The following is a 25,482-nucleotide window of genomic DNA, read 5'->3' as shown; positions in this document are numbered from 1 at the left end:
GTTTAAATCACCCCTCCAACGAGCCGGTGTCTTGCCGAATAAGTTCCTTCGGCGGATAGGTTCCCCCCCTGTACTGCGCAGGCGCAGCGCCTGCGCAGTACGTACTACTGTCGGCCGCCGGAGATAGCCGAAGCTCAAACGCTTCAATCAGCTGTACACGGCGCCTGCGCTCTGGGTCCAGGTTCCTTCCCCACTATCCAAGTGGACCTAGAGGGGGAATCTAAAAGTGCCGAGCGCAGCGAGGCCGTGCCCGAAGCGTGGCGAGCGAAGCGAGCCCGCGAGGGGCCCTCTTACAGGCGCCGTGTACAGCTGATTTTCAGCTGTTCCGCTTCGGCTATTTCCGCCGGCTTCTACTGCGCATGCGCAGTAGAGGGGGGAACTAATCCGCCGAGCGGAACTCTCTCGGCAGAACACCGGCATGTGACGTCACCGAGGCGGACGTGAAGACGCCTGTGCGCATGCGCACGAGCCGCTCTTCGCCCTCTAGAATACAGTTACCATGAGGCCCTGCGGTGAGGAGGAGGGTCCAGGCTCATCCACATACAGGAATGCCCCCGGATCCCTCAACCAATCACCGCAGCGCTCAGGCACGCAGTACTGATGTTTCGGGGGAGGGGAATCCCCGGTGGCCTGGCCATCATGGGATTTAAAAGGGCAGCTCAGCAATGCCAGGCGTGTACAAGGGCCTGCATACAGATGGATATGGCAGGCCCTGGGCGTCCATATGGCCTGCCAGTACTAACGCCCCGGGGCGGTATAAATGGGAATAAGAGAGGCCGGCCGACTAAATGGGGGGCTTCTGGGTAAAAGTGAATACACATATGGGGGTATTGGGACAGGACCACATCTGGCCCCAATAGGTGGAGTGTCCAACATGCAGATAGGTTCATTTACAAAAGTTCAAGATACTAAATGCAAAATTTACCTACAGTTGCAAAATTTCTTATATCAATTTTGTCATAAACCAAAAAATTAGGTATAGCATTTATATCAATCAAATAACCAAATATTAATATAATGGTAAAAAAAAGCATGGAAAAAGAAAAGGAGAGATGCATGAGGCATATATATAATATGAATAATGTGTCTGCATATTCTCCATACTGTCGAGTCACAGTATGCTTGTTTGTTTTCTTTCCTTTCTTTTAAACATATTTTGATAATAAATATTATATTTTATCCATAAGAAGTCAATTGTATATCTCTACATCTGACACCGCAAAAATCCCCCTTACTCCCCCTTTTTGATTTAGTCTTCACTGGGATGAGGTGTCTTTATGAAGGGTGTTGTTTTCACCAACCGGACTAACAACTTAAATTCTTACTGGGTTTATGTTATTCATACATACAAAATAGAGCGGATGTGGAAAATAATGCATTGCGGCCTCTAGATGATTATAGGAAATAAATACTTATTTACTATGATTGTACACACCATCTCTTGCCCATAATGCAGTATTTCCCAAACCATTTGGTTTCCTCAAATAATTTTTATGTAAAGTTTTGCAGCTTTACAGGAAAAAAAAAACAACAAAAATTGGAAAAACAAAGCATAGTAAAAACAGCAGCTGTACATTCCCACAATTCAGTTTCAAAAGTAGCACCCACATTGTTTATAAACCCACTCTATTTTTAATGAATGAATAGTATTCAACCTGAAGAAAAAGATCCTAATAACATTAAGTTTTGCCCAATTCACAAAGAACAGAATTACCAGCAGTTTTACAGGATAAATAGCTCAACAATATTTTTTTAGAAATATACCCACTGTGCATAGTCAACAGTGACATTTGTTTCTATAGTACAAACAGAGCTATACCCACCTACAATTACTGCTATATAGTATACACTGTCCATTCTGGCAAATATGCAAGATTTCCATTCTGGATATGGTGGCAGATCATCTGAGTATAGAGAGATGTGTTTGAGTATGGACAGATCAATCTTGGGGCTTAAAATTCGAATTTACACATTATCGTTGCTATCTGTATCTAATATCTATACAGCTCCTGTTCCTTTTCATGTTGGTGTATCTGTGTCTGATTTTCCAGGCCTCAAGGAGAAGCCTGAGCAGAATTTCCATCAGATCTTAGACATGTGGCCCAGTGAGGATTTAGTGAGGAAGATGGACTTTGAATACCTGCTGCATGACCCTAAATATGAAGATGCAAGCATTATCTCTTCTGATTTTCTCAATCCCAGCACTGAAGGTAAAATCATATATTGTTTATTCCTGGGTTTATTACATTAGAACAGTGTTTCTCAACTGCAGTCCTCAAGGCGCACCAACAGATCTTGTTTTCAGGATTTCCCTCAGATGAAACGGCTGTGGTAATTACTAAGGCAGTCATACTGATTAAATACTGATTAAATCATCTGTGCAAAATAATGGTTAGCCTGAAAACATGACCTGTTGGGGCGCCTTGAGGACTGGAGTTGAGAAACACTGCATTAGAAAACTCCATAATGCATTTTTGTATAAACTGCATTGAAATAATTGGAGTTATCGGTCTACAGCAGCTTTCCTGAGCCAGGGGTTGCTGATGTTGTTAGGTGTTCCTTGAGCAGTGAGCAATAGCAACTCGTACTCCTGCATTATTGTGCCAGCATTGTTCTGGAAACAGATCCACTTACCAAAGCCAGCAGCAAGGGATCAGTAGAGCTTTCTCCTCTTGATTCTCATTTAAATAACCACTGACACCAATGATTATATTAGCTGTCTGTTAGGGTGGCATTCTTTCCACTAACCACCAATGTAAGGAGCATTCTTCCTACTGACCATCAATGTAAGGAGCATTCTTCCCACTGACCACCAATGTAAAAACTATTCTTCCCACTGACCCTCAATTTAAGGGGCATTCTTCCTACTGACCACCAATGTAAGGAATATTCTTCCCACCAATCACCAATGTAAGGATCGATCTTCCTCCTGATCACTAATGTAAGGAATATTCTTCCCACCGACCAGCGATGTAAGGGTCATGCTTTCCTCCTGATCACCAATGTAAGGAGTATTCTTCCCACTGACCGTCAGTACGGCGAGTATTCTTCCCGATGACTACAAGTGTAAGGGGTACTCTTCCTCCTGGCCACCAATGTAAGAAATAGTCTTTCCTCTGCCCACCAATGTAAGGACCATTCTTCCTCCTCATCAACAATGGAAGGAATAGTCTTCCCACCAACTGCCAGTATGGCGAGTATTCTTCCCAATGACTACCAGGGTAAGGGGCATTCGTCCCACTGACCACCAATGTAAGGAGCATTCTTTTCACTGGCTGCCAATGTAAGGAGCATTCTTCCTCCTGATCAACAATGGAAGGAATATTCTTCCCACCAACCGCCAGTATGGCGAGTATTCTTCCCAATGACTACCAGGGTAAGGGGCATTCGTCCCACTGACCACCAATGTAAGGAGCATTCTTTTCACTGGCCACCAATGTAAGGAGCATTCTTCCTGCTAATCACCAATGTAAGGGGCATTCTTCCCACTGACCACCAATGTAAGGAATATTCTTCCCACTGATCACCAATATAAGGAACATCCTTTCCACTAACCACCACTGTGACAAGGCATTATTTTCATTGACCAGCAGGGTGAGGGGGCTCTTCTCCTATTGACCACCAGTGTGATGTGGCTAATATACCGTGAGCTGCAGATATAATTGTTTCTAGTTGGGGTCCCCTGAGACATGAAAATTATTTCAAGGGTTTCTCCACAGATAAATAGTTGAGAAAGACAAATCTACAGTGTGTTCTTACATTTCCACCAAATCTAATACTGTGAAGAAGGGCAGTAAGGACAGATGTGAACTTGAAATGTAGCCAGCTCACCCAACATGTGAGTTAAGATAAAACGATCAACACATCAAACAAATTAAAGGCTGTCTTTTTACCCAGCAGGGGGTACAACACCTGGAAATTACCTACGTGTTTTAACTACCTAGTTACCTATTGCTAGGAAACAACAGTAGACGACTGTGAAAGCAACCAACATGTTTATATTTCTCATTGCTAACACTGAATAATTTAACACTGTGTATGACCATAATGAAACTTGACAGGTATTAAATATTATTTTCAGTGTATGCTGTTACCATCTTGATTTAGTATAACAGAGTTTAATGTGTTCACTATTATTTAATTATATTTTACAGTTTAAAAACGGCTACATTATAAAAAAGAAAATTCAGAGTTTCATAATGCTCTCTACTGTAATGATGGGAATATCTGTGTTGAAGTCTGAAGGTGTCCATAGACATTACATACCCATTGTCCTGTATTTATGATAGTCTCATATGTCATCAAAAATATCCGCAGGGATTAAACAGCATCTTTGACACACAAAGTTCTTCCAACTGGAGTTTTTGGAAATTTACCTACAACAAAGGGCAGAGCAGCAATTCACAGCCCACATAATTCTGAAGAATTGAGAAATAGAAGTATATTCATTTCACAAACATTTTATGGTATTTCCTAGTGAATGAGGCCTATCTAATCTTTGTTCACCAACGAGCTGTATATACATTTATTAGTGTGGGTTTGCAGAAAATCTGTGATATCCCTATCCCTGCCTTTCTCTTATTCTCTATCTCCTGCTCTTTCATTGTTTCTCAATCCCTTACCCTCTTTTCCTTTACCGCTTCCTCTCCTCCATCTCTCCCTATCGCACTCTTGTTGTTTTGAATCTTTTTTAATCAGCAGTTTTCGTTAATACCTGTTGCTATTGTCATGACAGTCCTTGTTCAGTCAGTTCTTGTTATAGGGTGACGACTATCTCCCAAATGCTCTCCTGTGCTTTCCCCTTGTCATATCCTCCCCTGGAGGACAGTACAAGGGGACGTGCTGACACACATTGCACATTCATGACCCACCATTGTCACTATCAGTATTCTGGCCCTGAGAACAATGATGCACAGCCAATGCTGGAGTGCATGTAGACTGAGAGTGGCTGGAAGAGGTTGGAGAAGATCAGCAACACAGCAATGTAATAAAGGATGAAAAAAAGTGAAAACAGCATTTGCACTAACATCCAAATTTTCTGGACAACCTTTTGGGGTTTACCCCTCCGAGTTCAGTGTCCAAGCATTACTAATACACAACAAAAACAAACATACACGACAATGGTAATTACATTTAGTCTAATAGTTAGTGAGATAAGGTAGGGAGAGAGCTATGGAGTGGGAGGGGGGAAAAAGTCACAAAGGTGATACTGGTTATAAAACTGTTGGATAGTGATTTAGAAAACTGAGGACATTTAGTCCATTATATTTTATGTCATGTAGAATTATCATTCTTACTTTCATGAGTAGTTTTGAAGTTCCCTTCCATTGAAGTTTTGAACTTACTATTCATGTCTTCCATTGTGTGGCCTGATTGTGAGAAGTGATGTCACACAGGAGTGCAGAAATCATCCTCCTTATGCTCTTTAACCAGTTGCTGACCGGGCCATAGCCGAATGATGGCTACAGCGTGGTCGGATAACTCTGGGAGGCCATTATATGACATCCTCCCAGAATCGCGTCCCCATGCAATCCCGGGAATGTCCGTGACCGTTGGGTCTTCCAGACCCGGCGCGTCAAGTATCGGGGTAAAGGGCCAATGACAGTGGCCCTTTACCACGTGATCATTCCGTCCAATGATGGAACGATCACTTGTCAGCAAGCCGGCGCATGTCCGGTTCAGCTCCACTCTCTCCCCGCACTGATCGGTACAGTGTGCGAGGAGAGGAGGGAGCCAGGTGCAGCAGTGCTTGTGGGCTGATCTGTGCCCCTTCTAGCTCATCCATCCATCCATAGCCCAGCCATGCTCATCCCTGCCTAGCCATGCCCATCCATGCTCATCTGTGCCCAGCCATGCTCATCCATGCCCAGCCATGCTCATCCATGCTCATCCATGCCCAGCCGTGCTCTTCCGTGCCCAGCCATGCTTATCTGTGCTCAGCGATGCTCATCCATGGTCATCCGTGCCCAGCCATGTTCATCCGCGCCCAGCCGTGCTCAACTATGTCCAGCTGGGCCCAGCCATGCTCATCGGTGCCCAGCTATGCTCATCTGTGCTCATCCATGCCTAGCTGTGCTCAGCCAAGCCCAGCCATGCTCATCCGTGCCCATCTATGCCCAGCCATACTCATCTGTGCCCAGCGGTGTTCATCCATGCCCAGCGATGCTCGGCCATGCCCAGCCGTGCTCAGCTATGCCCAGCCCTGCTTATCCATGCCCAGCCGTGCTCATCCATGTCCAGGCTTGCTCATCCGTGCCCAGTAATGCTCATCCATGCCCAGCCATGCCCAGCAATGCTCATCCATGCTCAGCCATGCCCAGCCATGCTCATCCATGCCCAGCCATGTTCATCTATGCTTAGCCATGCTCATCCATGCCCATTCATGCCTAGCCATGCCTCATTCATGCTCATCCATGCCCAGCCATGACACATCGGTGCTCATCCGTGCCACATCAGTACTCATCCATGCCACATCTGTACACATCCGTGCCACATCAGTACACATCCATGCCACATCAGTGCTCATCCTTGCCACATCCATGCCACATCAGTGCTCATCAGTGCCACATCCATGCCAGATCAGTTCTCATCCATGCCACATCCATGCCACATCAGTGCTCATCCGTGCCACATTCATGCTCATCTCTGCTATATCCATGCCACATAAGTGCTCATCCGTGTCACATCCATGCGACTACAGTGCCTCACAAAAGTGTAATAGGTAGTCAAATTATTTGAAATTTATGCCCTTAGAACACCTGCTGTTGCTCCCTGCATGTTGGGCCTCTGTATGTGGCCAGGCTGTGTAAAAGTCTCACACATGTGGTATCGTCATACCCAGGATGAGTAGCAGAATGTATTTTGGGGTGTAATTTTTGCTATGTGTCAGAAATATCTTATACATAGACAACTTTGTGTAAAAAAAAAAATGTTTTTCATTTTCTTTCCACATTTTCCAAAAACTTGTGGAAAAAAATTACATGTTCAAAAAACTCATTATGCTTCATAGATTACGGTAGACGTTGGGGTGTTTACTTTCCAAAATGGGGTAATTTACATTGTACTGGTGCCCCAGGGCCTTCAAAAGTGTAAGAGGTAGTCAAGAAATTAGACATGTAATTTACACTCCTAGAATGCCTGGAGGTGCTCCCTACATGTTGGGCCTCTATATGTGGCCAGGCTGTGTAAAAGTCTCACACATGTGGTATCGCCATACTCAGGAGGAGTAACAGAATGTGTTTTGGGGTGTAATTTGTGGTATGCATATGGTGTGTGAGAGAAAACTTGTTGTTATTGGTAATATAAATGAAATGGTGCTCTTGCTCAATTAACTAAAATTCGATAAAATCATAAATATAAACATAAACATAAATTGCAATACATAGTGAATCCAAAAATTCAATATAAGTATAAAAAAAACGCTCAGTCCATAACGTGATTGAAGTAAAAAATATCCGGTGAAACAAACAGCAACCACCACCACCAATTAAAGAATTGGCCGCTCACCTCAGGAAATGACCAAAAGGTCAGACAAAGCTTTTGATATCAAAGGATATCTGCTAGGGTCCCCGCTGTAAAAGCTCCAACACGCCTGCTTGAACTCCAGTAACGTGCCTCTTGACCATTATTCACTCAGAGAGAGCAAAAATAACCATAGCGCAATACTGCCAGTAAAATAAAACACATTTATTCAATACCCACTTACATTAAAGTTTGGTAGGAACCGCAATACATCTGTTGCAGCATTTTTGTTGCAGGGCTTGGTTCTTTTATTGGTAACTTTATGATCAGAATTAAGTTTCCTGCTGATTAGTTTATGTCTGAGGTTGGGTGGTTGCCTGAAAGTCTGTATTGGAGGTTGTTGGAATATTTATTTCAGCGTTTCATCCTCTGTTATGATGAGTTGCAAATCTTTGATTATCTTTCTTATCCCTTCTAGTGCTGTATTGCACTTTACTTTTTCCACATTTTTTTATGTTACAACCTTATTCCAAAATACATAGTCAGGGAGGTGACCAAGAAATCAATGGTCATTCTGACAGAGCCCCAGTGTTTCTCTGTGGAGAAAGGAGAACCTTCCAGAAGAACAACCATCTCTGCAACACCCCACCAATCAGGCCTGTATGGTAGAGTGACCAGACGGAAGCCAAAAGGCACCTGAAGGACTCTCAGACCATGAGAAACAAAATTCTCTCATCTGATGAAACAAAGATTGAACTCTTTGGCCTGAATGGCAAGCGTCATGTCTGGAGGAAACCAGGTACCACTCATCACCCGGCCAATAATATCCCTACATTGAAGCATGGTGGTGGCAGCATCATGCTGTGGTGATGTTTTTTCAGTAGCAGCAACTTGGAGACTAGTCAGGATTGAGGAAAAGATGAATGCAACAATGTACAGAGATATCCTTGATCAAAACCTGCTCCGGAGCACTCTGGACCTCAGACTGGGGCCACGGGTTATCTTCCAACAGGACAACAACCCTAAGCACACAGCCAAGATAACAAAGGAGTAGCTACGGAACAACTCTGTGAATGTCCTTGAGTGGAGCAGCCAGAGCCCAGACTTGAACCTGATTGAACTTCTCTGGAGAGATCTGAAAATGACTGTGCACTGACGCTCCTTATCTGACCTGGTGGAGCTTGAGAGGTCCTACAAAGAAGAATGGGAGAAACTGCCCAAAAATAGGTGTGCCAAGCTTGTAGCATCATACTCAAAAACACTTGAGGCTGTAATTGATGCCAAAGATGCTTTAACAAAGTATTGAGTAAAGGCTGTGAATACTTATATACATGTGATTTGTTTTCACTTTTAATAAATGTGCAAATATTTAAAAAAACTTCTTTCATGTTGTCATTATGGGGTATTGTTTGTAGAATTTTGAGGAAAATAATGAATTTAATCGATTTTGGAAAAAGGCTGTAACATAACAAATTGTGGAAAAAGTGAAGCGCTTCGAATACTTTCCGGATGCACTGTAACTTTTCTTATGGAAGGAGTCTGCTAGTATTCTGAGGTATTTATCTCTGTCTTTTGGGTCCAAGAATATTCAGTGGCCATCAGATACCATTAAATATGCTTGGACTCTGAAGACAGAAATAAACATTTCAGAAAACTAGCAGACTCCCTCCACAAGAACATAGACAAAATCATCAATAGAAGCATAATTACAGCCCTGAAAACCCAAAGAGAAAATCTCCTACAATACAAAAAAATAAAGAACCGTGTGCCTCTAGTAACCACATCAAATTCAACACTAGAGAGGATAAGAAAGATAATCAAAGATTCATAATAGAGGATGAAACTCTGAAAGAAACATTCCAACAACCCCCAATGCTGGCTTTCATAGCTCTCCCTCTCTCTGCTTTATCTCACTAACTCTCCATGTTTAATTACCATTGCTATGTACATTTGTGTTTTGTTTCCTCAGAGATTGTCCTCTTTAAATTCTGATAAAACTTTGTGTATTAGCACTGTTTGGACTTTGAAGAAGGTGGTACACCTCGAAGCTTGTCCTGAAAATTTGGATGTCAGTGCAAATAAAAAAGTATCACAGACAGTACTTAAAGCGGAGTTCCACCCTAAAGTGGAATTTCCGCTCATCGGATTCCTCCCCCCCCTCCGGTGTCACAATTGGCACCTTTCAGGGGGGAGGGGGGTGCAGATACCTGTATAATACAGGTATCTGCACCCACTTCCGGTAATAGCTAGCCGCAAATGTCCGCCCACCCCTGTTGTGTTGTGGGAAATACACAGTTCCCACAACACAACAGGGACCAGTGTAGACGCACAGCGCGAGTCGCGCATGCGCAGTAGGGAATTGGGCAGTGAAGCCGCAACGCTTCACTTCCTGATTCCCTCACTGAGAATGGCGGCGGCAGCACCCGAGGATCGAGGGACGGTTCAGTCTCAGGTGCCGACATCGCTGGACCCCAGGACAGGTGAGTGTCCTTATTTTAAAAGTCAGCAGCTGCAGTATTTACAGCTGCTGACATCTAAAAAAAAATTTTTTGCGAAACTCCGCTTTAAAGGGGTTGTAAAGGTTTGTGTTTTTTCCCTTTAATGCATCCTATGCATGAGGGGAAAAAACACCTGGCAGTCACCGGCCCCCCAGCCCCCCCGTTTTACTTACCTGAAACCCTTCATTCAGTCGGGGGGGGGGGCGCTGTCTCTCTCTCCACAGGCTCCCTGCTCTTGATTGGATATATTAACAGCAGTGCAGCCATTGACTCCCGCTGCTGTCAACCAAATTCACTGACGCGGGTGGCGGGGGCTGGGCTGAATCCTGCATTAGGCCTCTATGGACGCCGAATGCTGGACTCAGGAGCATGCCCGCAAGGTAATCCCCTGGGAGAAGCACTCTCCCGGGGGGTTATCTGATGCGGGGATGAGCCGCGAGAGCCGTCAGGGGACCCCAGAAGAGCAGGTTCGGGCCACTCTGTGCAAAATGACCTGCACAGTGGAGGTAAGTATGATATGTTTGTTATTTTAAAATTCTAAAAAAAAAAATTACCCTTACAATCACTTTAAAGTGAATGTAAACCTGGTTCATAAAATTTGAGCTGGGCACATATCTCTGCAGTGTTTTGTTATCTCTCTTCAAAGCACTATGTCCTGTAGCTGTCTCCTGCTCCATTCTTCTGTTATCAGCCTGATAACTCCTGACAAGTTCTCTGTCACATATGATAAAAGCAGCCTGAGTTTTGTGTTGGGGAGGATGCTATAAATAGATTATCACAGAGCTGAACGATTCAACAAACAGAGCTGAAAGTCTCTACCTATGAGGAGAGGGGGGGTTGTGCCTTTCCTCCAATCAGCTGTCTTTTCTGTATGCCCAGGCTTCACTGCAGTGCTAACCAGGAAGAGAAAATCTCTTAATGTGATGTGCACTTTGTAAACTGTATATAAAGATGAAGACAGCAGATATACAGTACATGTAAGACTTATGTAGGATGATTTGTTTCATCCCTGTGTATCATCTGAGGCTGTTCACTTCACTGGGTATATGTGAGGGCTTACATCCACTTTAATTGTTTCTGTTGCAAGTCCACTTAACGGTTTTCACATCAAGAATGATCACTGTAAAACAAACATCAGAGGCATCAGCGGCATAGGTCCACACTGGTACTGCAGTTCGACTCCATTGCTTGCCCGTTCACACCATGTTTTTGGGGTAACATGCACATTACTGCTTGCTATACCGCAACATGTGACAAGTCACAATAAGTACACAGGTGCAAAGCAATGCTATTCCTTTTGCATACCTCTACAACACACCTTCCCACTGATATGCATTACAGTTTAGCACAACATGTGGCAATGCACTAACCTGTGATGTGCTAATTTTTGGCAGTACACCGAAATGTATTTAAGTTCATTGCTGTTATTTGTTCTGAGCTTTAAAGCACATCCATAGGAGGGTGCATTAGGGTTCTATTCAGAAATCGGTAACACACACAAACAGATGATATGAATGGGCCCTTGGATACCTGTAATGAAGCCTGGTAAAGAAAAGTTGTGATGTACCTTGATACCAGGCACCCTAAAGTGGCAGTGATAGCACCACCTGCTACATCTCTAATAATCCTAGGCAAATACCAACTTTGTAAATGTTAGTATTTACTTAGAGTTAAGTCTGGGTCCTATGTGAGAGTGCTCGGGGTGGGGTGTGTGGGGATTAATAGCTAATGTACTAAGCATTGCATGGGTAGGGTAAGTGTGCACACTCACAACATTCCTAGACGCTTCAGGAATAATGATTAAGACTAGGAATGCATAAAATACGTTAGTGCCATGGCCTCAGTTGAGAGGCTTGTGGTGTGTGCTGCAGTGTCCTTTCCTCATGCTCAATAAACTTACTGAATGTTCTGTATGTTCTCAATGTGTGGCCCGATTCTTTTCTGCTTAGGTGGGGTAAGTGTGCACACACATAACATACATAGATAGTTCAGGAATTATGATTAAGACCTGGAATGAGCGAAATGTGTTAGTGGCATGGCCTCAGGTGGGACCTTTCCGGCGTGTGCTGGAGTGTTCTTTCTTCCTGCCCATTAAACTTACTGGATGTTCTATACAACATCGATGTGTGACCCGAGAATCCATCCTGTACTAGTCTGGCTTTCATAAAGCAAATTCTTGATTTAACTTATTATAGACGGTTGCATTTTGCTCCTTGCAGTATTTATTGAATAAGACTGGACACGTTTCAGTAAAGATCTCCTTTAATTCGTAGTGACAGCTACCTTGCCCTAGTCAGAAGGTGTCACATAATGAGACAGTAACGGTAACAGTGTATACAGGAATGTACGTGTTCTCCTAGATAATGGATTCGGTGTAGCTGCCATGCCATTCCCAGTAATTGGTTGCTCATCTCCTGTGAGATGTGTCCAGTGTACCATTCCATCATGATTTCAATCTATCTGCCTGCTTGTATCCCATTCCATCAGTCAGGTCTTTGCATTGGCTCATCTTCTTTTGAATGATTTGATGGACATTGTTGTTTGGTCTTCCCATCTGACAAATAATCAAAGTGTAGAATTCTTCCTGTGTGTCTTCTCTACTACCTTTCTGCTCCGTGTTATTTTCTGATATGGGCTTCTGATAGATTTACTGGCTATATTTAGAAACTTTTGTTATATTGTTACTTTATCTATTATTGTGTGTAAATGCATTTGGCATTTTATGTGGGCTGCATTGTTTACTGTGGCTTTTATTTATGTAAGATGGAGGCAACTAGGCTGCCTATGATTGATGTAGTTATTCCCAAAAGTAATATATTTCATGAGTAATGTGGATTACACTCTGAGATTCCCAAGATTACCCATAATATGAATTTGTAGAAGCTATTTTCTGAATGAGCAATAAAGGTAGCCTTCAGCCAAACATTGTTGCATAAACTGACTCATTGCACACAGCCTACCATCTCAGTGGTTCTCATTATGGCCATAGCATTCATTTTCTATGTTCTCTTGTCCTGTTAGCTGAAGCATTTTGGTCGCTGAGGGGTTGATGTACTAAAGACAAATAGACTGTGCACTTCTGCAAGTGCAGTTGCTCCAGAGCTTAGTAAATGAGACAAGGCTTCACTTTACAAAGAGTACCCAATTGCGTGCAAGGAAAATTAAAAAAAACAGCATTTTTGCTTGCACATGATTGGATGATGCTGGGTTTTATTTACACATCAGAAAATCATGTAATCAGGGGCTGTAGTACTACCTACTAGCATTGTATACAGTTCAATGAATATTGTTTTTTTTTTGTTGTTGTATTTTTTTTGTATAATTCTTTTTATTAAAGCATTTCATAACATAAATATACATATGACAACTACTAAACATCTCCTAAAATATGCTCTTGCAGGAGCATCAATACGGATCATCTATAATACAATAAAATTCAATAAAATTTCACCTGCACCCAATATAACTAATACTATGGTGTGATTTGTATACCCATTGGTTCATTTTATCAAAGATTGTTCCATACTTTATACTACAAACTCTATTTATTTAGCGTTGGACTCTATTTATCCTTATCGGTTTCTTTGATATATCTTGCATTTAACCCATAGCCTGTTCGGAGGCGGTTGTAGGTTCTGCTAACCAACTGGACCATAACATTTCATATTTTTTTGGACAGCCTCTATTCAAATATGTATCTTTATATAATGGTAAACTATTATTCACTAAATACTTCCAGAAGGCCAATGAGGGGGAAGCTGTTGTTTTTCCAACATAATGTAATTACCTTTCTCGCATAAAATAAGAGTAAACCTATTTGTGTTCTTTTTACCACCATAGGCAAGCAACAAACAAATCCCCATCTTTCGTTCCAAATTAACAGATGTAACTTAAGCAATTATGCCTAAAACCTCTGTCCAAAACATAATAATAATGGGGCAGGTCCAGGAAATATGAGAAAAATCTCCTGGAGAACCACCACATCTCCAACAATCCTGAGAATGCAATGGGCTCATAAGTCTATCTCAACTTTTTTGATTTAAGGGCAAATGCAATTTTCCTGCATTGCATTAGTAGCTCACTGACTGCTAATGCTTAGTATGTGCTCTACTGATACATGAGTCTTTAATGAATGGTCCACTTTCTATATAGTTATGGTGACAAATTGAGCAAAGGGGAAAAAAGGGACCTTATTAAGCCTCTTTTGAAAAATGATCACACCCTCTTGGTGGAGTGAACCCAAACCAGCCTTCAGTTTTGGATGTGATGATGTACAGTATACAGTAAAGCCAGCAATAGTCTGTTCAATTTTCTTTCCTGCAACCACGGGAATCCCTTAGGAGCTATTGTGTTCTCCCAGCGTCCCTGTTGGGAGAACACACAGTGATTTTTGCCCCAGCGGTGTAAATAATAACGTGGAAAGCGTACATTCGATCAATGAATTGACTTGGGTGTAATCATCCTGCTCATAGATGGTTCGATTCTCAGCCACTCCCTGCTGAACTGCCGAGATTCGTTTATTCGTTTAACCGTTTATGGCTGGCTTAAGTATTACTGACCAGGATAAGATAAGATGAAAGGACTGAGCTTTAGATAAACTTGGATTTTTTTTTTATTGATACACAATAATTATATATTATTATTTTCTCACAGATAAATCAACATACCGGAAAAATGAAGATCTATATGTACAACGACCAACAACACGAATGCGATTATCAAAATATGCCTCTTATAATACTTACCACCATTGTGAGCAGTGCCATCAGTACATGGGATATAACCCCAGATTTCAGGTAAGTAACATGAATATAAGAAAAAAAAAAAAAAAAAAAAATATATATATATATATATATATATATATATATATATATATATATATATATATATATATATATAAATGTATTATATATAATAAAAATATAAATATAAAAGGAAATATAAATAATAGGATCTATAGTTGTGAGTCTGTGTACATTTTATGATATATGGGTATATGTTATATTGAAGGGCTAAATGTAGTGGCCAATAACAACTGTTCCAAAACCATATTTCTGTACCTCAGGCCAGGTTAGAAGGAGATCAACTGCAGGTTAAATGCACCTGCCAATTAATTCTGATTGACCTCAGAAGCATCTCAAACTGATGCCATCAAAATAATCTTAAAGCCCGTTGACACAGTCCATAAACTTTTTATCTGCATTAGGATATTGTTTGTTATTAGGGTTCATGTTGACCGGTGTTTTCGCTTCCTGTCTTTGACATACAATTGGAAAACATGTCAAATGTGGGTCAAAAAAATCCCATTGACTTTAATTGAGCAGTGCAGATGAGAGTTCAGAGACTGCATTTGACATGCTTTTATTTGCACTGCATTTCTTTGGACACGGCAGCATGTCTTTCTGAGGTGTGTTTTAAACTGCAGGTCTAACTCAACCTTTTGTTGTCATTTGTTACAATTGCCTTTCAAAAGAATGCTTACAAAAGAATAAATCCTTACTCTTTGCAATAAGCCTCTTTCAGGTAGGGCAAACGAAAGTGTAGTAACTTAAAGCAACTAATAAGAAATAAGGGTACTGTAGTCCATTGGTGCTCAACCTATGACCCTCCAGCAGTTTCAGAACTACAAGTCTCATGAGGCATTGCAAGGCTGACAGTTAAAAGCATGACTCGCAAAGACATGATGGGACTTCTGCAACAGCTGGAGGGCCGCAGGTTGAGCACCCATGCTGAAGTCCAAGGAAAGTGATGGAAGCTAATTGTCTGTTTTTTTTTTTTTTTACTGTATTCTGCACATACAACCATATTGAATAAATATATCAAATGTCAAATATGTCACATGCTGCTTCAGGCAATATCAGGCTCCACATGCCACAATCGTGTCTCAGGTGCTGGTTCAGTTAGTCTCCACTGAAGCAATCAATTGTACCAACAACAGGATTACCACATGCCGAGATGCAAAATAATATTCTTGTCTTATCTGAAGAGTCAGCAGGAACAAGTTCTATTCTGACATGTTTCCTGCTAGGCACAGCGCTTCTCAAAGAGAGCCAAAGAGCTGTATCTAGCGTTCCTGTGGCAGTTTTAATACAGGAAGAGTATTAATTTGCAACTCTTATGCCGCCTACACACGATCGGACATTCCGACAACAAAATCCTGGATTTATTTCCGACGGATGTTGGCTCAAACTTGTCTTGCATACACACGGTCACAAAAATGTTGTCGGAAATACCGTCAAGAACGCGGTGACGTACAACACGTACAACGAGCCGAGAACAATTAAGTTCAATAGCCAGTGCATCTCTTCTGCTTGATTCTGAGCATGCGTGGACTTTTGTGCGTCGGAATTTTGTACACACGCTCGGAATTTCCGACAACAAGTCTTGTTGTCGGAAAATTTGAGAACCTGCTCTCAAACATTTGTTGGCAGAAATTCTGACAACAGATGTTCTATGGAGCATACACACGGTCGGACTTTCCAACAACAAGCTCACATTCAGCATTTGTTGTCGGAAAATCCTATCGTGTGTAGGGCCCAATAGTGTGGCATTCCTGTTGGTGTAACTTATTGAGTAAATAGTTCTTAAAGGGGAAATAAACGTATTGATTCAACCGTTTCCAAAAGAAGAAATATTGAAAGAAAAGGGTTACACCCTGTTGTAAATTTGGTTTGGTGCTTTATTTAATAATCCATAAAAAGGCTGCATACAAAGTATGTTGTCTTCACCTAAAGAACCACATTCCCCCAGTGGTCTTATCTTTCGATAATCCTCGTTGGTGCAGATATGAGCTGCAAGGAGCCAGCGCGCAAATGGTCCTTGAATATTTTAGGAGGTAAAGATTTGGCGCGGTGCTGTGTATTTGGGTTTGCCTATTACTGTTTCACAGATCAATTATATTTAAGGCTATGCTGTAAATGAGAACTGTCACAGTTGCTTTTGCATTAACCCATCAAGTGGCTGGTGTCATAACTGATCACATGAGCAGCACTATGGCAGTTGCAGATCAAACAGAGGCTAAGATGGCAGCTTCCTTGGCTGTAAAGGATAGGAGGGTTTAGTTCCACCTTAGTTGTTAATTCTTTAGTTCATTAACCCATAGCAACCAGTTAGGGTGGATTCACACATGTGCAGTTCAAATTCCAGCTTCGTTTTTTCTGCGAAGAGAAAAGGCAGCTGCTCAGCGATTCCTCTCCATTTTATCTGCGGATCAGCTGAGCAGGGAGAGGGGGAGGTGTAGTGAGGAGGGGGAGAGAATTCTTATTCACAACGCAACGCATCTGCAAATCAGATGCGTTCCCATAGAAGATTATGTGCCTGCAATTCGCACCGTAATGCCCAGAAAACGCACACGTTTTTTGGGCAATGCAGAGTGTGAATGCAATGCACATATGTGAACCAGCCTCATTCAAATGAACAGATTTTAAAATGACCTGCGAATTGGATGCGGTATAAGCCGCATCCAGTTCGTATAGGTGTGAACCCAGCCTTAGGGTCTGCACAAGTCAGGACTGCAAAGAATGCAGTTGGTTGCTGTGGCTTATTGCTCAAAGGAATTAGCAGTTAAAGCTGAACTCCAGAAATATATAACAGGCAAATAGACGCAGCTTATTTTTCATTAATACATCATTAAGACTGGGTTCACACCTATGCTCCAATTCGAATTACAGGAAGTTGTGACCTGCTCTCTATGGAGCAGGTTCACATATCTCCATTGCAACTGTAGAGGCGGCTAGTACAGGAGTGCTGTGCATCTTTGGCTCTGTTTCAGGGCCGAATTCAGGCAAAAATTTGGCTCTGATTCGTCCCTGAAATGGAGAACGGGGACACACTGGACCCCTGCTGCGAGCCGCATCCATCAGAGGTGTGAACCCAGCCTAAAGTATAACTAAATGCCAACGTTTTTTTTTTAGATTTAGATAGAATAGTGAGGGTTTAGAACTGCTGTCAGGGTTCTATTGCTGTCTGTGCCCCTATTAGGGAGATTCACTTTCTTTGTCTTGAACACCATTGTCACCTGGAATGGTACTTTAAATGTATTTTTAATATGCAAGCAGTGTAAGTACCTCTTGCAATCCCATGTACAGCAGAACTTGGAATGGGAGAGGCTTAACAACACAAAGGGGGGGATTTACTAAAACTGGTGCACACAGAATCTGGTGCAGCTGTGCATAGTAACTGATCAGCTTCTAGGTTGTATTGTCAAAGCTTAATTTGAACACGCTGACGTTAGAAGCTGATTGGTTACCAGATTCTGTGTGCACTGGTTTAGTAAATCTCCCCCATACAGTCAATCAGTTGTGCGGCAGTGCCCTGTGCTAAAAAGGGACATGAGAAGAAAACAGAGGGAAAGGGAAATTAGCTTATCAGTCTACTGCTTCTTTTTTCACTGTCCAGTCATAGGCTAGGGAAAGGACAAGATTTGTGTTACTTAACAGAAGCAGAGAAAAATCAGGTCTCCTTTTCTTTTTTTCTTCCAGACAGAGCTGTGTAAATCTCAGAACAGGATGCTTTTATTTTATGTATTTCATCTGTGTATTTAGCGGTTTCCTTGGAGCTTAGCTTTAAGACTTTTTAACTCTATATTGAATAAGACCTCTTATTTTGGGTCCACCTGTTGAATTAGCATTTGTCTTCCAAACCAGCAAAGAGCAGAAATGTTGGTATATTTTCTTATAATATTACTCAACTTATCTTTTTATCTTTGTGGACAGATGTATGAATCTACATTACACGCTTTTGCATTCTCCTATTCCATGCTGGGAGAGGAAATACAGTTACACTTCATCATACCTAAATCCAAAGAGCACCATTTTGTGTTCAGTCAACCAGGCGGCCAGCTTGAAAGCATGAGATTACCACTTGTCTCGGATAAGGTAAGAGCAAAGATTTGTCCCTCGGCCTAAGCTTTTGGATTTGTCCCTGGGCCTAAGCTGTTGGATTTGTCCCCGGGTCTAAGCTGTTGGATTTGTCCCTGGGCCTAAGCTGTTGGATTGTTACTGTCAGATACAAGAGACTCTCTGGTCGAAGTATTGTTTAGTATATTGTATGTCATGGACCATTGTCATTGTAGAATTGCAACATATTAGACTTTTTCTTTCATGTTTCAAGTGAATTTTACTCCAGACTTCTTAATAACAGTGGTGTCTGTTTATGAAACCGAGATGAGCTGCGATCCTGATGATCATCATAGCTCATCTCAGATCATTAGCTGTTTATGAAACTGAGATGATCAGCAGAGAACATGTCCGCTGATCATCTCAGTACACAGAGAATCTGTCATTGACAGAAACAGAAATGACCAGTTTATGAAGGTGCGATCTCAGCACCTCACTGGTGATCTGTATCAGAATTCTCCTTCCCAGATTCTCCAGCCCAGAAGTGGAGAATCGGGGAGAGAAGAGAGAGTCCACGGAACACTGAGGAGGGAGATTATTGACTTCCTTCTTGCTCAGTCAGATCCCCCAAGACAGTGAAAATGCCCCCCCCTGCCATGTTTATCGATATATTTATATCTCTATATATCTTGTGTGGGGGGATTTTAACTTTATTATTTTATTATTGCGGTGTAGCATGATGTACTAAGATGGCCGGTCTCCTCTGAGAATGCCGTGTACTCAGCAGCGGCAATGCACTGTTACTTAATAAATGGACACCTCTGTGTTTCACTGATTTTCTGGTACTGCAATCTTGCTATGTCTCGCAAGATTACAGAACCAGGAGGCGTTCTCCACAGCCCGAAGCATATGTAGATTGCTTCACTCCTCATAAACAGGCACTCGGAGGAGAGAGATCTCCTCTGAGAATGTCAGAGAACTCAGCAGGGGTTATTTTCTGCTGCTTGATAAGCAGACACCTATGGCTCACTTTTGATACATAAAATCTGTTGTAAATTCGGTAGTTTGCACTAATCCTGGGTATAGTTTCTTCTTTTGTAACATAGACTTTCTTCTCTTATGACCAGAGTGCTGACTGTGTGAAAAGCCCCATCTTCACACCCACGACGGGCCGCCATGAACACGGTCTGTTTAACTTGTATCATGCTATGGATGGCAGCAGCCATTTACACATCTTAGTCGTTAAGGAGTATGAGATGGCGATCTATAAAAAGTATTGGCCCAACCACATTATGCTGGTCTTGCCTAGTATCTTCAACAGTTCCGGAGTGGGTAAGTGTCAACAGTATCTAGCCTTATAAAATCCTCCTCGAAAAGGGAATTTATAGTGTATTTCAGTGTGCTTATATGATGGGCCCTTATTGTAATGTTTACCATAAGGTCATATTGAACTTTACTTTTTAACATGCTTACTGTACCATGTTTCTGCTATTGCATTTCATATGTTGATGATATTCCATGTAGCGGCTGAGCATATTTTTCTTTATGAACTTGGCCTTCTGGATTTATAGCTGCTAAGATAAAAATAAAGATTTAAAGAGGGCATTGTTCCTGACCAGTCTCCAGATTGGAAAGCTTGCATTGTAAGAGAGGTTAGGGAACCCATAGACTGGAATTTCTCAAACTGTCCACTGACTGTCTTGTGGCTGTGGTGCCTTCAGAAAGACCCATCCAATGATTCTGTAGAGAGTAGGTTGGACTGGACAGGTTTGAAAGCCTTGTTCTCATGCTTCTAAGCCAAGACTATTGCTCTCTTTTTATTAAATTGGTTATAAAGGCAAAAGTTTCTTTTTACCTTAATGCATTCTCTGCATTAAGGTAAAATACCTTCTAAGCTATGATTAAGACTCCCTGAGGGCTGAAGCATGTTAGCTGCTTGTTTTCTGGATGTTTTACCTCTGCCTACATTAAATAAATGGATTTTATGCTGTGAAGCATCTGAGTCACCAGTTGCATTTGTCTTAAATCTACATTGCTGGCTTGTGGAGCCTGTTAATTTGTCACTGGAGGATAGTCTTTCCTGCTAAACTGGCACACAGCCCAGCTCAGGAGCATACGTGCACGAGTGCCTACATAGCAAGCTGCTTGCTATGGGGGGACTCAGAGAAGAGTATAAGCGGACAGCACCGGCGGGGGACCCCAGAAGAGGAGGTAAAGGGCTGCTCTGTGCAAAAACTATTACACAGAGCAGATAAGTATAACATTTTTCTTTTAGGAAAAGAATGTACCTTTACAATCACTTTAACCATAAATCTAATTGTCTTCTAGTAGCTAGTCACATTCAACTGGACTTGCTCTGTAATGTTGAAGATGTTTCTTAGCTTATCCAAGCCACTTCTTCAGTTCTAATGAATGTCAGGAATATATCCCGACATTTATATCCATGCAGGTAGCACAGACACCTTGATCCAGTTATCATGGAAAGACAGATGTTATTGTCTAAGGAAATGATGGGACAATAGACAATATCATCTGCCTAAAGCTGGCCATAGATGGTTCAAATCTTGGTTGGTTCAGCAGTGACCGTATGAGATTCAAACCATGTATGGACAGGCTGAATGTACCCAAGCTAGCAGCAGTAATCACTGTGTTCTACCAGAGGGAGGGGGGTCTTGGGGAAGGGAGAGCACAATGGCTCTGTGGAAGGGATTCCCCCATCAGTATTGACTGTGGTGATGGGGAAATTGAGCATTTTTTTTCCTGCAACCCATGATTTCAGAAAAGAAAATCGCTCTGTCTATGGCCGGCTTAAGTACAGGATGAGACAATAGACAATGACATCCCCCTTTCCATTGTGGTTGGACCAAGGTGATGGTGCTATCTGTAGATCAAAATGTTGGGGTTTTTTATATGATACTCATTAGAACTGACGCAAAGTTCAAATTATGCTCCCCTACCGAGATGATGGAATCTATTGTTAATATGGTCCTCAAATTAATGGTAAGCTTCAGATGGCTTCCTGTTGATTACAAACCTAACTTTTAACCATAACGCAGAATCTAGTACCGGTAAATATGGAGCGAATTTCCCTAGAAAAAAAATAATAAAAAATAATAATTTTGCTACTGTGAGAAAAGAGGTGGGTAGCGGTGGCATGGCAGAAAGTGGCCTTGGAGGTCCACTTTAAGAATAAAGACGCTTTTTTTTTTTTTTTAATTTCTTTCCTGTAGAACATTTTTGGTATGTATTTATCTGCAAAATGCTTTACTTTACAGTAAAGGTCTCAGCATGAATCAGAGCATAGACTGAAGTACAGCAGGGCAGAGAATTACATCGATTAATTGAAATCAGACTGCGGTGCGGGTTGTAATAACACTGAGCTGTTTGCTGATACTTGACATTCGTTATCAGTTTTGTATTATTTGTCTCCTCATTACGCACACACACAGCGATGACACCTCTGACCTCTGAAACAAAACGCCTTTTTTTACTAACTTCTATTTCAACTTATTTCTGTTTTTCTTAAATTCTCTGTCTTTTACACTTTGTTAGTTAATTACAGCTTTATCTCGGCATATATTGGTGAACACTGTGAGGTTGTTTCAGGTAAATAATTGTTGATGTGCTTGTCTATATTATCACAGTCAGCGAGTATATAAACTTTTGTTACAAATCTAGCTCTGGTATCACATTTGGAGTTTTCTTAGCTCTGGTCCATAGGGACAACTAAAACCAGCAACACAGATTACAACATTATTGTACAATCTGTTCAATTTAGGGCAAGTGACTGTGTGATTGGATATAAAATGAGGAAAGATATACTTGTGCTCCAATCCCAATAGCTTCTACATGTAAATAACCTAGCAGGTGCTAAAGGGGTGTTACCGCATATTAACACTAAAGACTCTGGAAGAACCCTCTGCACACTGCAACACACACTATCAATAAACTTTGCAATAAAAAAAGTGGGACTTAGGCTCCATTCACACCTTGGCATTCCAATTTGCGGGCAGAATCACCACGATTCTGTCCGTGATTCGGAAACGTCACAAATTGCGGGACACTCTTGCGATCCCTGCTATTTTGGATGGCACCAAATCATGGCGCGATTTTGCTGTAATTGTCGCCCAATAAATCGTGGTAAAATTGCGGTAAAAATGCACAGTACAGTACAAGAACTTCTTTTGGGCGTCCCGCGATTCCGTTTGCGCATTTTACCGTTGTTTTACCACGATTCGTTGGGCGACAATCACTGCAAAATTGCACCGCGATTTGGTGCCATTCATAATAGTGGGGATCGCAAGGGCGTCCCGCATTTTGCAGCGTTTCCGAATTGCGGGCAGAATTGCAGCGATTCTGCCCCACAAAATGGAACGCCAAGGTGTGAATGGAGCCTTAAAGTGATACTAAAGTCTCATTTTTTTGTTAAAAATAACAAGCATGTTATGCTTACCTGCTCTGCGCAGCAGCCATGTTCCTCCTCTTCTCTGGTCCCTTTTTGGCACTCCTGGCCCCTCCCTCCTGTTAAGTGTCCCCACAACAAGCAGCTTGTTATAGGGGCACCCAAGCTGAGCCCCAGCTCCTTGTCTCCATTCAGAAGTGGAGCCTCAGCCTGACCCCGCCCCCCCCTCTCCTTATTGGCTCACCAACTTTGATTGACAGCAGCGGGAGCCATTGGCGCTTCACTGCTGTCTCAGCCAATAAGGAGGGAGAGTCCCGGACAGCCAAGTCTCTTGTGCAACATCGCTGGATCGAGATGGGCTCAGGTAAGTAAGGGGCTACACCCCTGTAAAGCCACCCAACATAACTGACAAAAGTTCAGGGTTCTTAGGTTCTGAGGATACACAGTTTTTATTTATTTTTGTTGTTTGGTTGAACTTTGGTTGAACAGGTTGGTTTACCTTTGTCATTATTTTCAGCCTGACCAACTATGTTGTGACAACTGTTCTGAGGAGAGCTTTTCAGGAACTAAATTCCAGCCAGAAAAGTACTTCTAAGGACTCCTTGCCCACTGTTAATAAAAGGAAAAAAAACATATAACACAAGGGGAGTTACCTATGTTAGGGTTATTTAGCATACGTCTAACAAAATACACATTCAGCCTCCTGCATTCGGCTCCGGTCCTCAGCCTTAGGGCCCTTGTCTGTACCTCCACATTGGCTGCCACTGCAGCACGGGCTATTCAGCCCAGACCCCCAATGTCCGACCCTTGTGGACCAAATCCACCTGAGCTTTATTGTGTACTTTTTCTTATTCATCTTTTCCTGCCTATACAGGCTCTCACAAGTCAATATCTGCATTGTTTAAAGAGACAGATCATCCATCTGTCACTTTATGTGTATTCTAATCCTACCCCATTTAGCTAAACCTATATATATCTATATATGCACACAATATTACCAGAAGTATTGAGACGCCTACCTTTACATGCACATAAACTTTAATGGCATCCTAGTCTTAGTCCGTTGGGTTCAATATTGAGATGGCCCACCCTTTGCAGCTATAACAGCTTCAACTCTTCTAGGAAGGCTGTCCACAAGGTTTAGGAGTGTATCTATGGGAATGTTTGTCCATTCTTCCAGAAGCGCATTTGTGAGGTCAGGCACTGATGTGGACGAGAAGGCCTGGCTTGGAGTCTCTGCTCTAATTAATCTCAAAGTTGTTCTATCGGGTTGAGGTCAGGACTCTATGCAGGCCAGTCAAGTTCCTCCACCCCAAACTCGCTCATCCATGTCTTTATGGACCTTGCTTTGTGCACTGGCGCGCAGTCATGTTGGAACAGGAAGTGGCCATCCCCAAACTATTACCACAAAGTTGGGAGCATGAAATTGTCCAAAATGTCTTGATATGCTGACACCTTAATAGTTACCGTCACTGGAACTAAGGTGCCAAGCCCAACCCCTAAAAAACAACGCCACACCGTAATCCTTCCTCCACCAAATGATTTGGACCAGTGCACAAAGCAAGGTCCATAAAGACATGGATGAGCGAGTTTGGGATGGAGGAAATTGACTGGCCTGCACAGAGTCCTGACCTCAACCAGATAGAACACCTTTGGGATAAATTAGAGCGGAGACTGCGAGCCAGGCCTTCTAGTCCACATCAGTGCCTGACCTTACAAATGTATTTCTGGAAGAATGGTCACACATTCCTATAAACACACCCCTAAACCTTGAGGACAGCCTTCCCAGAAGAATTGAAGGTGTTATAGCTGCAACGGGTGGGCCAACCCAATATTGAACACTACGGACTAGGACTGGGATGCCATTGAAGTTCATGTGCGTGTAAAGGCAGGTGTCCCAATACTTTAGTAATATAGTATATATATATATATATATATACACATTCACATCAGTCCCTGTCTTCAAGGTGTTTATAATCTAAGGTTCCTAAAGCAAGCTACAGATGATGCAGTTTTCTTTCATGCAGTAAGGAAAATCTCTTGATTTGCCCATCAACCCAGTCAATGCTGATGGGGGAATCCCTCCCATAGCGCTATTGTGGTCTGCCGGTGGGGAGCCCTCCCTGCCAACAGAACACACATTCATACACTAGGGCCAATTAACCTACCAGGATGTCTTTGTAGTGTGGGAGAAAACCCACACAGGCACAGGAGAACATGTAAACTTCAGGCAGGTAGTGTCGTGGTTGGAATTCGAACCGACAATCTACTGGCCCTACTTCTT

General features: G+C 42.3%; 1 protein-coding gene across 1 annotated transcript in view; it reads left to right on the top strand.

The window, feature by feature from the left end:
* Positions 1-25,482, top strand: part of GREB1 (growth regulating estrogen receptor binding 1) — a 216,982-nt gene that overhangs the window by 168,366 nt on the left and 23,134 nt on the right. The window contains exons 24-27 of the mRNA XM_073625369.1: positions 2,052-2,210; positions 14,613-14,755; positions 18,674-18,835; positions 19,924-20,128. Coding sequence (XP_073481470.1) covers positions 2,052-2,210; positions 14,613-14,755; positions 18,674-18,835; positions 19,924-20,128 — 669 coding nt within the window. The remainder of the gene's footprint in view (positions 1-2,051; positions 2,211-14,612; positions 14,756-18,673; positions 18,836-19,923; positions 20,129-25,482) is intronic.

This window comes from Aquarana catesbeiana, linkage group LG04 (assembly GCF_042186555.1).
Source record: "Aquarana catesbeiana isolate 2022-GZ linkage group LG04, ASM4218655v1, whole genome shotgun sequence".
NCBI lineage: Eukaryota > Metazoa > Chordata > Amphibia > Anura > Ranidae > Aquarana > Aquarana catesbeiana.
Note: the sequence above shows the minus strand (reverse complement) of the source record. Positions and strands in the feature narration are given on the sequence as shown.